This window comes from Mus pahari, chromosome 15 (genome assembly GCF_900095145.1).
Source record: "Mus pahari chromosome 15, PAHARI_EIJ_v1.1, whole genome shotgun sequence".
Taxonomy (NCBI): Eukaryota; Metazoa; Chordata; class Mammalia; order Rodentia; family Muridae; genus Mus; species Mus pahari.
Genome location: NC_034604.1, coordinates 54,267,037 through 54,279,651, shown reverse-complemented (window position 1 = coordinate 54,279,651; position 12,615 = coordinate 54,267,037). Strand labels below are relative to the sequence as shown.

The 12,615-nt window shown below is 44.3% G+C and overlaps 1 protein-coding gene across 3 annotated transcripts in view; it reads left to right on the top strand.

Annotated features, from left to right (window-relative positions):
- Smim3 (small integral membrane protein 3) overlaps window positions 1-11,991 on the top strand; it is a 52,977-nt gene extending 40,986 nt beyond the window's left edge. For all 3 annotated transcript variants that reach the window (XM_029547044.1, XM_021214943.1, XM_029547045.1), the window contains one exon: window positions 10,604-11,991. In XM_029547044.1, coding sequence (XP_029402904.1) covers window positions 10,604-10,793 — 190 coding nt within the window. In that variant the 3' untranslated portion in view covers window positions 10,794-11,991. The remainder of the gene's footprint in view (window positions 1-10,603) is intronic.
- The last annotated feature ends 624 nt before the right edge of the window (window positions 11,992-12,615 follow it).

Genomic DNA, 12,615 nt, shown 5'->3' with positions numbered 1-12,615 from the left:
AATAGGTCAGGACTCCAAGCTGTCTTAGGTGGCCTTGCACTATAGAAATTCATGGTGCCTTACGGCAGAGTAATCCTGAATCTGGCAACAATCTTTCTACTCCCTCTGCACTCTTTGCTGAGTTTAGGTGTAGGGGATGCACTGTGGATCAGTGGAGGCTGGGGACACTGTGGTCACCTAGTCTCTTCCTTTTTAGCCAGCTGTGGATCTCTGTCATACTTCCCTTTTGCAGAAAGCAGCTTCTTTGATGAGGATGCAAGTTATACTTATCTCGGTGTATAAGGATTAGTATTCAGAGTACAGGCAGACATTGCATTGGTTTAGGAAAATAGCAGAGTTGTTGGTCAGGGGAATCCAGTAGACTCTGAAAACAATATAGGCTATGGTCATTGCCCTTGATCATCTCTCAGAACTTGAAGATAAGACCCTAGCTCTCATAGGACTTGAAGGTGCTCTGCAAGCTGTCAAGAGAGAAAAGCAATTAATAATCCGACCTAGCTATAAATTCCATGAACCATAACAGTGACCAGTATGGCACAATGTCCCCAAGGGAAGATGTGTGTTGGCGAGATGGCTCAGCAGTTAAGGGTTCTTGATGCTCTTCTAGAGGACCTGAGTTTTGCTCCCAGAACCTCCAAGATCTGATACTCTCTCTTCTGGTGGCTGTGGGCATCTGGCATGCATGAGGTACTCATACATACACATAAAATTAAATGAATCTTAAAAAAAAGATACTCCCAGAGATGCAATAGTGACACCTTTATCTTGGGCTAGCCAGTGGGTTCTACTTGGACTTCAGAACCACTCAATAGGAAGGAATTCTTGCCTGGTACTGAAGACTTAGCCAGCTGTCCATGGCTGGAGAGATCATTGACCCTAGAGGAAAGCCTCCTCCTGCCCATTTTCCTAAACCTTCTTTTTAAAGAGCTGCCTATTGACTGTATCAGGCTCACCAGGATATCTTATAAACCCTGAGTCCTCAAGAGCCTTACTTAAATGAGAATGAATAACCTTTTAGGTTTACCTATTTATTGTCTTTATTAACTTTATTTGCATCTGGGACTAGAGCCAGAGGGCTGAAATAGCAAGGACAGAATTGCACACATCAGTGATGCTGATGGAACCTTAGGTCACATTGCTGCGTAATCGGAATACTATTAGCAGATAGAATTCATGGAGATCAACTTAGAATTCTCTATGGGACAATTACCTTGTAGCAACATCTTATTTATAGTTGTATATATTGTGTTTTCTTGTGTTCTAATGTAATTATTCAGTTATTTTCCCTTTCCTTCCTGCCTTTCCCTCTTTCTTCTTCCCTCTTCCTTCCAATCTCCTCCCCTTTCTTGGTGTGTTTGGGATGAAACCTAGGCTCAATGCATGTCAAGCAGGCATTCTGCAGCTGAACAGTACCTTATTTTCCTGTTTGAGCTAATGTATTATAGAAAGTCATTTAACTTAAGACATCTGTGTCCATAGTTATTTAAAAATTCCTTTGCTTTCTCATTGATTGAGAGAGCTGTGTTGTAACTTCCCATTCTATGAATTTATCCTTATAGGATTTGCCACCCTGATTTTTGCCTGGAAGTCTGCTCTTTGATTTTCTAACACTGTCTGGGAAAGGGAAAAACAAAGTTCTTTCTGCACTCCCCTCCCCCAATACACTTTTATTATTTTCTTAATGGCTACTCTGAGGATGACATTTATCTTTGATTAAGCCACATCTGACATTGCTTTCTTGTTTTCTTTCCGAGACAGTGTCAGAAAATCAAAGTACATTACTTTGGTTTCTTTTGCTGTTCGTTACTGCTGTTGAATATTTTATTTCTGTATCTTTGTCTGGAAATATCCTGTTTCACCATAATCCTTAGGAGTTTTTTTTTTTTTTTCCCACCTACTTAAAGACTCATTCTGTTTTTAAGTGTTGTTGTTTCTGTGGCAGAGTTGGCAATCAGTCAGTTGTTTCTCATTTGAAGAAAACTCTTTTTAAAAATTTCATCAGATTCTTTAAAAAAAAAAAAAAGATTTATTTATTTCATTTATATGAATGCAGTTTAGCTACCTTCAGTCACACCAGAAGAGGGCATCGGATCCCATTACAGATGGTTGTGAGCCACCCTGTGGTTGCTGGGAATTGAACTCAGGACCTCTGGAAGAGCGGTCAGAGCTCTTAACTGCTGAGCCATCTCTCCAGCCCATCAGATTCCTTATAATGCACCTCATTTTATTTATCTTCATAGGATCTCTAGGGCTTTACTGTATGAACTGATACACTAAATTAGAGAATAGAGATCTCTCTAGTCTATAGTTGGCTAAATTTACAGTACCAGGCACGAATTTCTTCCTTTTGAGTAGTTCTTAAGTCCAATTAGACACTGTTGGTTACCCCCAAGATAAAGGTGCCACTATTGCTTCACCGGGGGTATCCCATAGTGAAATCTAACTTTAGTTTGAGGGGATCTAATGCCCTCTTCTGACCTCCGCAGACACCAGGCACAAATGCGGTACCTAGGTAGACCACCATAGATAGAATACAAAGCATATTTTTAAATGCTGTCTCTGAGATAACTCAATTGGCCACTGTGACTTTTTTACCTCCAACAAGTATAGAGAAGTGAGTCTTCCCTTCAGACTTCTCAAACACACAATCGTAAAACTTGTACTTATATACCAAGTTGTATTTGTTTAAAAAAACACTGTGGCAAGTTTATATAGTGTTTGCATTTGCTTAGCGAATGCAAACATTGAGTTTTATCTAGCCTTGGCCCATACATTAACAAAAGCTTCACAAAATTCTACACTGGATATATTTGTTTCCTGCAGTGGAAACCAGAGAAGTTAACCAGGCAGGGATCTTAAAACTCACAAGTATGAAGAAGGACTTTGCTAAGACACCTAAAAGTTTTATTGTTAGCCTTTCTCTGGTCCTTCCCCAGAAGGGCCTATGACCTTTTACTGGGGGAAAGGAAGTAATCTGGGGTCTATTGAATCTTGGTTCAGAATTAACAGTAATTCCAGGAGACCCCAGGAAGCATTGTGACCATTCAGTTAAAGTAGGGGCTTATGGAGGTCAGGTGATTAATGGAGCTTTGTCTGATGTCTGACTCACAGTAGGTTCAGTGGGTCCCCAGACTCATCCTGAGGTTGTTTCTCTGGTTCCAGAGTATGCAATTAGTATAAACACACTTAGATGTTAGCAGAGTCCCCTTGTTGGTCCCCACTTCTGTCCCCTGCACTACACTAAAGCTACTTCCAGAATCCAGACAGCCCAGCGAACAAACCCATGCAGTGTGACCCATTGTACAAGCTGGCCTAGGTTGGTCCCAGCACTCTCTTCCCAGTGCAGGGTAAGTTCTTACTGCTTTTGGCCAGAAACCTCCAAGGGATGTATAACCTAAAACCGTCAAGAGTTCCGGTTCTGATGAGCAAACAATCTTTTCTAAACCCACCTAGAAAGGCAGGGGAAAATCAGCTCAGAGGCACTAAATGAACAAAATCAGGAGTTACCAGGAGACTGTCCAGGAAAGAGCAGAGATCAAAGGTGAGCTTGGCATTAGGGCCACACTTTCCCTCATGGAACGTGGAGGCCGAGAAGTGCTTTTGGCAGAGTGGGAGGGAAAGGGAGCAGGGAGCCAGGGCCAGGGCGGAGCCAAGACTGCCTAGACAGACAGGGGGCCCTGGGACTGGAACCCGAGCCCTTGGGGCTAGGAGTGAACTGGGAGTCCAGCAGGCCTCCCAGACATCATGGCCTCTGTGAGTTAGAATAGTTCCTAAAATCAAATTCCTGTTCATCTGGATTTCAAGCATCTCCAGGTAGCTGGCCCAAACAAACGCATCTTCTTGGGGCAAGAACGTCAAACGTGGTGAGCTTAAATGTCCAACCTAAAACCAAAATGGCCAGAAAGACAAAAAGATGGTCTAGCAAGAACGAAGCTAGCAACACAACAGAAAATAAACAGCCGTCCCAGGCGTGGCAGCATGCCTGTCAGCAAGCACTTGGGAGACAAAGGCAGGTATTCAAGACTGGTTTTGCCTGCCTGCACTCCAGGCCAGCCTGGGCTCCACAAAACATACTAACAATACTCTCTACTAAGTTCTTTTAAATTCAAGATTGTAAGTTTGCCAGAGAACATGAAAGAGAAGAGCATACTCGATTTTCTTATAGAACCAAATGAAAATACTAGAAGCACACTGTTAGGAGCGAAAATCCAATATACGGGCTTAGCAGCACACTGGACACAGATGCAGAGGACTGAACATGTACCCAAACCAGTCCAGGTTAGGTCAGCCCTTCTGTATTCTTACCGGGGTGTGTTGGGAATATGTTTAGATGCAAATTGTCCAAATGCGATGGTTGCTAAAGAAAAGAGAAACTTACTCCGCTGTCCATTGTGTGTGTAGCTTGATGCAGGTAGGAGTCGGAGGTTGAACATAGGTTGTCAGGTTCATTGCTGGAGAAGGGTGTGTGCACGGGGAGGGCAGGTAGGGGTCTCAGGCTACCAGGTGCGTTATCAGAAGAGGGGTGTTGTGCAGAGTCCCAATCAGCACTGATTCCCACCCTCGCCTGTTTCACCCCCTTCCCGGGTTTCTGAAACATTGTATCCTAGGCTGAATTTTTTTCCAGCCTCTATCTTCCGAGTGCTGGTATCGCAGGTGCAGCTATGCCTGGTGGTTAATGCCATTTCTTGAGTGCACAGTGCTGGAATGCATGTTGAAGTTTATCGTTCGTTTGTTCGTTCATGAGGTAAATCAAGTTTGCTAGTTCAAAGTAACAACAGTTGAGACTGACTGCTGTTTACTGTGTGTAGTCATAGAAACTTCACATTTTTATCAATTGTAGGATTACATTTATGACGTAAATGGTTTGGGATGAATTCCAACGAGAACCATTAATCAGAAGTTACAAGCTGTTTGTCTGTAAAGTAGGTGATAAGGAAATTGATCTATTACTATTCATTAGATGTGCCAAGATACACATTTTTCTGTAGTCATAAGGAACCAGTGCACCCAGATGTTAAAGTGAGGTCAGACAGAAGCCAGCCACAGAGGCTGAGGGCCTGCTTTTCTTCAAGTTTTTCTAGCATGCACTTAAGGACGCTGAGCGTGACCTGTTTAGCTCTTTTCCAGGGGAAAACATTTTCTTTTATTGTATTTAGAGCCTGTTACCCAGGGAGAAACAGGCCGCTGAAGGCTCCCACGCTCAAGGACAGAGAAGACTGAAATGTACCCTGACCCCTTCCCGTGTGGTGCCTTACAGTTCTCCAACAGAGGCTCAGGAAGAACATGGCAGAGTTTTTAATAGAAGGGGAAAAGCTTTAATTTTAGATCATGTAAATTTTGTGTTCTGTTTTAGTGTTACTCTTAATTTATACTGTGCCTGATAAGGGAATGGGAACCTCTGTTGTTTAGGGTCTCGAGGCCATCCAGGCTATTGATTCAACCCTGCAGCTGAGGGGCAGGAACTAAGTTGCCTATCCTTTTTTTCTGTCTTTTACAGAAGCATTTTCTCTGATCTGTTTCCACACTTCAGTTTTCCTTTTGTTCTGTTTCTTTGTTTTTGTTTTGAGATAGTGTTTCCTGTAATCCAAGCTGGCTTTTAACACTTGTTGCATAGGATGACCCAGAACTCCTGATCCTCCCATCTCTCTACCTCCCTAGTGTTTGGTTACAGGCAGTCTCCTCTGTGCCCAGTTTATGCAGTGCTGGGATCAAACAGGGCTTTGTTCATGCAAGATAAGCACCTCAGCTGAGCTCTGTCCCCAGCCCACACTTAGAGTTTTAAAAACAGTCTCATTTGTGTGGGGAGATGGTTCATTGGTTAAGTATTTGCTACAAAAGCATGAGGGTCTGGGTTCAGATCCCTAGCGCCCAGGTAAAAAACTTTGGGTGTGGCATCGAGTGCCTGTAATCCCAGAGCCAGGAGGTGGATACAGGAGGAGCTGGGAGCTTGCTGGCCAGACAGTCTAGTCAGAATTGTGAGCTCCAGTTTTAGTGAGAGAATTTGTTTCATAAAAGTAATGTGGAGACAGATAGAGGATGGCATAGGACATGGCCTCTTGCCTCTACGTGCACACATGAAGGCTCATGTGCACTGCCCCCACATATACATGTATGTGTATCCATGTACTTGCCATACACAAAACCCATAATTTCATTTACACCAGAGTAGTACTGTATGGCCTTGGATCCAGGTTAATAAAAATAAATGTAAAAAAAAGCTTATTTACGTATTTGCTTAGTCTTTCAGGAGCAGTGGTATGGTTAAATTATGTGTTTGACTGAGTGAACAGTACCAGGTATGAATTCTTTTCCATGGGGTAGGCTTTAATGCTCACTTCAGAAAGGGTAGGAGGGAAAGTGCTGAAGACCTCCTACTTCACGCCCTCTGTGAAACAGGACCAACTCCAGCTTTGGTATTCCACAATTTCCTGCTGTGGATTAGCCCTGAAGCCTGCTTGACTGTAAGTGACAGATTTGGCTTAGGAAAAGCCAGCCAGGGAAGTTGTATTCCTGGCATTTGATGTTCCAGAGACTGTTTGATGTTAACGGGTTTACTGGAAGACTTCTGTGGGCTTCCTCTGGCCTAAGGCAGGCTAGCTGTTGATGCAATCAGGAGACCACAGAGCCATTTCTTCCGCCCCCGTGCGTCTTGAGCAGTATATGTCTCCTGTGACTCAGGCTTCTGTGACTCCATCTAATGGCTGAGTCAAGTAGCCTGTGCTTCTCCCTTCTCGGCAGGCCCCATCCTGACAGTCTTGGTACTGGGCCCCTTGCCAGAGGCTGCCCATCGTCAGATCTGAGGAGTGTCTGGCTACAGTGCACCCAGGCACCAGTTCTTAAATCCTACTGCTAGAAAAGGTCTGAGGTCCTGGAGCCTGTTGAGTCCTGGGCCTCTTAAACCTGGCTGTGTATTCAGGTCGGCTGGGTGACAGGACTTGCTGTCTCCCAGACATTCTTGATTCTCGCAGTAAGTCAGGGTTAAGGCCCAGAAAGCAGTGTTGTTGTACTCCAAGGTCATTCTTACTGTCCGTAGTGTATAACATTTGGTGATTCCTGATCTAGTCTCATATCTTAATTTCATTTAAAAATCATACATGTAGTTATCCTTTTCCAATGATAAAGAACTTCCCCTCCAATTCTATTTTCCCTCTATTCAGTCAAGATAAAGAGATTACAATACATGCTCATGTTCAGAAAATTCAAATGGCCTAATAGCACATAAAAATGAAAAACAAAAGCATCTTGTATTGCTGATGAACTCTACCAAAAGGTGACCACAGTTAACCCTTTCTTTGGGTTGATTCTCTCACAGACACTCTCCATGTCCATGTTCTTACTTTCCTAACTACTCAATTTACAAAAAACACAGACAAAACACTCATACACATAAAATAAAAATGCAAATCTTAAAAAATACTTCAGAGTTTGCCAGTATCAGACTATTTCTTCCTCTCCTTCCTTATCTCTCTACCCCCTTCCCCTTTCCCCCTCTCCCACTTCCTCCCACCCCCCTCAGATGATGTCTCTGTGTAACTTAGGCTGGCCTCAAACTCGAGTTCCTCTTGGGTCAGTCTCACTTTCAAGGGTTCCACATCAAAACACCATAGCTGGATTAACTTCCCGCCCTCTGGGTATCTTGAAATGGAGATTAGATTAACACAGGGATCCTTGGAGGACACACTCAACCTATGTCTAAACCCTAGCATATGGATATTCCTCATTTAATCTTATTGTAATGCTATGGCAGAAGCATGCCTGCACGTCTATGTTGGGGACTGTACCGGTCCTGGCATCATGGGTACGTAGAACCTTAGAGTGCTAACAGGGACCACTGTTAAAGGCATTAGGAATGAAAAGCCAGTGGTTACGGAAGGGAAATGTGAGTGGGATGGTCTTCCCACTCTGTGTCACTCACTGGCTCCCTTTCTGCCTAAACACTGACATTTCACCCCCAGCATTCCTCTTTCTGCTTTCATATCACAGGGCTAACAGTTAATGTGTTCTATCATCATCTTCACCCTTAGAGCCTCTTTTTTTTTTTTTTAAGATTTATTTATTATATGTAAGTACACTGTAGCACCAGATGAGGGCATCAAATCTCATTATAGGTGGTTGTGAGTCACCATGTGGTTGCTGGGATTTGAACTCAGGACCTCGGGAAGAGCAGTCGGTGCTCTTAACCACTCAGCCATCTCTCCAGCCCTAGAGCCTCTTTTTACCCCTTCCACAGCTTCCTTTTTGGTTTTCTACATATACATACTTCCACATACATGCTAATGTATGAAAATTGGAAGCTAAGATCTTTATACTGAGAAAATGTATACTGAGAACATACGACGCCTTTCTGAGCCTTGGTTAATCCACTTAGTGTAATATCTTCTGGTTTCACATTTATTCCAGCACATACCATAATTTTGTTTGTTTTGAAATCATTGAATGCAATTCCAATGTGCATATGCACTGTGTAATTATTAATCATTTATTAGATGATTGACATTTAAGCTGGGGCCATTTCCTTGTTATTGTAAGTATGGCACAGCAACAAACATGGATGATGTGCAAGAATCTTTGTGGTTGGATTCAGAGTGCTTGGTACATATGCCCTGGAGTGGTAGAGCTGGGTCATATGGTAGGTTGGTTTTGTTTTTTTTTTGCTTTATCTTCTCAAGTACTGGTATAGGGATGTTGAACTTTTTTTTTTTTTTCAAAAAACTGAAAAGGATACCAAATGGACTTTGGTTTAAGCAGAATCTAGACATTATTGGCTCGTATGCTTGGCGTGTCTGGGGTTGCCGATGGCGTTAGACTGGCAGGTTCAGGCACTCACTGTCAGGGTGGTCAGGTGATTACCGCCTAGGCTCTACCTGTGTTTAACTCAAGACAGATGCTTTTCTGTGAACAAAGCAGTCCCGCCCTTTCCAGATATACAGCCTTTCAGTGTAGCCACCCTGGCCCTTTTCCAAGAGCTTGGGCATAAAAGTACTGGAGAAGAATTTGGTGGACCAGTCTGGATCATTTGCATATCCCCATATGTGGCTATGAAGATTTGCTATGCCACCCCTAAGTTAAATCTCCATTCCTGTGCTTAGGTGGATATTCCAACAAACTCACAGGAGGAAGTACGTAGGAAGACTATCTTTGGGAAAGGGGGAGTTGTCTTATCTGGAGAGCCAGGGAGCTGCCTCATTTGGTAGAATGCTTGCCACAAACAGAAGGACCCGAGTCCAATCCCCAGTATCCGTGTAAAAGCTGGGTGTGGTGGTTCATGCTTGTCATCTCAAAGCCAGGGAGCCAGAGGCAGGCAGATCCCTGGAGCTTGCTAGCTGGCTTGTCAAGCTGAGTCTGAAAGCCCTAGGTCCCAGTGAGAGACCCTAACCCAGAAACCAAGTTGTAGTCTGGTAGAGTGGGGCTGGTGAGAATGATTACAGATGTGCAGTTGGCCATCTTTACCACAGTGCCAGGTGTACCGTCTTCCTTGCTTGTGTTTCTCTGTTACCATGTGGCTGTCAACGATTCCAGAAGCAGGAATGAAAGTGCTGCTTTTTCTGCCCCAGGGATCCAGAGCATAGCACACTACGTTCTGTCAGTATGGAGGCTGTGAGGGGCCCATCACAGTATACAAATCCTCGTGTCACCTGGATTTTACCAAACACCTTGTCTTCCTTAACCTGTGGGACAAGAAGATGCCTTGAATAGGGCCCACTATAGGGGCTTTCTTTTCTATTTCTTGTCCAATTAAAAAAAAAAAACAAAACATGGCCATGTATTAAAAAAAAAAAAAAAACCCAAGAGAGGATGCACCTAATCCTGCAGAGACTTGATGCACCAGGGTGGGTGGGTATGTGGGGTGCAGGTAACCCTCTCAGGAGAGAAGGGGAGGGGGATGAAGGGTGGGGGTGCGGGAAGGGGAGGACCAAGAAGGGGCCATCAATCGGGAAGTAAAATGAATAAGTAAATAAATTAATGGGGAAAAAAAAAACCCATCCCTTCCTCATTGGGTTGGTGGTTGATGTGAGGGTAGAATGAGTTAATAGACATAAAGTGTCTTGCAATAGGGACAGGAGAGTGGCTCTGTGGTTAAGAGCACTTGCTGCTCTTGCAGAGGACACAGCACACAGGTCAGGCAGCCCATAACTAATTATAATGCCAGCTGCAGGGAACCTGATAGCCCCTTTTGGTCTCTGTAGACATGCTCATATGAGTACAGGAATGTGCACTTGTGTGCGAGTGCACAACCACACACACGTAATAAAAATAAAGATTAAAAAAGTGTTTTGCGGGCTGGTGAGATGGCTCAGCAGGTAAGAGCACCCGACTGCTCTTCCGAAGGTCCTGAGTTCAAATCCCAGCAACCACATGGTGGCTCACAACCATCCTTAACGAGATCTTAAGCCCTCTTCTGGAGTGTCTGAAGACAGCTACAGTGTACTTACATATAATAAATAAATAAATCTTTAAAAAAAAAAAGTGTTTTGCACTTGCTAGGTAATGTGCCTCAGCACATGAAACCATCATCACCACTAGGGACCCCAGCAAGTCTGATTCCTAGGAGGGAGGCAGTGAGAGGGTGCGCATAACTGACTTCCTTTCCTGTCCATTTCAGGTCCAACATGGATGCTACCACCCAATCCCCTGTGGATGCCCTGCTTCCCAAGCACATCCTGGATATCTGGGCTATAGTCCTCATCATCCTGGCTACCATTGTCATCATGACCTCCTTGTTTCTGTGCCCGGCCACTGCAGTCATCATCTATCGAATGCGGACTCACCCAGTTCTCAACGGTGCTGCCTGAGACCCTCGAAAGCAGGATGGCGTGTGATGGGGGCGGGGGTCTTGCCCCTATCCTGATCTCAGAAAGACAGCAGGGAGACTCAGGAGCTGGATTTGTGCTTTAGTTTTGATTCTGCTGTTGGCCAACAGTGTACAACAACAGTGTAGATGTCATCAAGGGACCTAACTCTGAGTCCCCAGCTCCTTAGCTTTCAGCCGTGGGTCACAACCCCTGCCTTCCTACCTCACAGGGTTGGGGGAACCATGTGACAGTGGAAGTAAAAGCTGTTTGAGAACAGTGAAGCCACACAGACCTTGTGCAATGAGAAGCTTTGAAGAACCAAAGACCCCTGAAGCTGCTGCTGGTACAGGAGGCGAGGGAGGCTGGGAAAGAGGAACTTTGGCCAGTGCCCCTCATGCCGAAGCAAGCAAAATGGTGCACCCCATCCTCAGCAAATCAGATTTTTGTTTTTGTTTTTAAGTGACACTCTTTCCGTTTTTCTCAGTTTGGGAGAAAGAGCAAGCATGGCAGGGGAGAGAGATGAGTACAAGTTTCAGAAATGTCTCAGCTAATCCCTGCTCCTGAAGGAGAGCTTTGCCATTATGCACCAGGCAAGATGGCCTGCTTTCAGCACTGAGCCTCACATCCGTGAGCGCCAACTCTCAGCCGGGTTGGAAATGCAGGGCGGCTGAGTTTTCTGCCCCAAGTTTCAGCTCCTTTATGTGCCTCACAGTAGAGGATTTCCCCCTGTCTGAGCTTTGTGACATTTAGCTTCAAGCTTTTGTTATTAATCTTTTGCGGCACCGGAGATGGAACTTTGGCGTCCTTCATGCTGGGAAGGGATCCCACCACTGAGCTACAGCCCAGCCCTTCTAGCCCCCACAGCTGCCTGAAGTACTTATTATTTTAAGAGATTTCCCAGGACTTTTCAACCCAACTTAAAACGACGGTTATTTTAGATGCTATGATTTATATTTATATAGAGATATTTCTAGACTATTAAAGCTCGCCCTTTGATACTGGAGTCAGGGGCATCTTGGGATTTATTGTTATGTAAGAAGATAGCATAGATATTGGGATAGTATGTCAAACGTTGCTTACTCTGATCTTCATTGATGTATGCATCCCGTTTCCAATAAATGCCACACTGAGAGTGTCTGAAACTTTTCTTTGAAGAACACCTACTGAACTTTGAACTTAGATAAAAGGATTCAACTCAGCTGCTTTTTTGTTTGTTTGTTTGTTTGTTTTCAGTTCTGGTATCCTCCATTCAGGGCTTTGTTCATGCTAGGCAACCACTAGACCACAGAGCTCTGGGTGCTTCCCTCAGACTGCAGTGCAGTTGGTGGTCTTCCTTGGTTCTTTAGGAGGATTTTATGGTTGGAGTTAGGGTTTGGAAGATATGAAATACGGCTTACATGCCGCTGTAGTTGACAGGACCAGATGACACAGTGACGTGCTAAGTCTGGAGTCTGGAGGATGCTCAGTAATCGGCAGAGAAGGAATAGATGGAAGTGAGGAGATTGAAAGGCTCATGTGGTAAGATGGGATCGTACAGTCACACAGGCTAAGGACTGAGCAGGCTGTTAGGAAGCCAAAGTGGGGACAACAAAAAAAACCTTTCTAAGGATAGCACTGTAAGCACACAGTGTAGCACACAATGTATGTGTGCAGTATAAACTACCTCACCAGCCTTTCTTGAGGAAAAGCATCAAGTGGACTTTAACTTTCGTTTGTTTGTTTGTCCGACTCTAGTCACTGCAGTTAGCTTTCAGTGTGTGTTATGATCATATGTCATTCATGCTGTCAATGAGTTCTCGTGTACGTAAGCATGGAAGCAAAC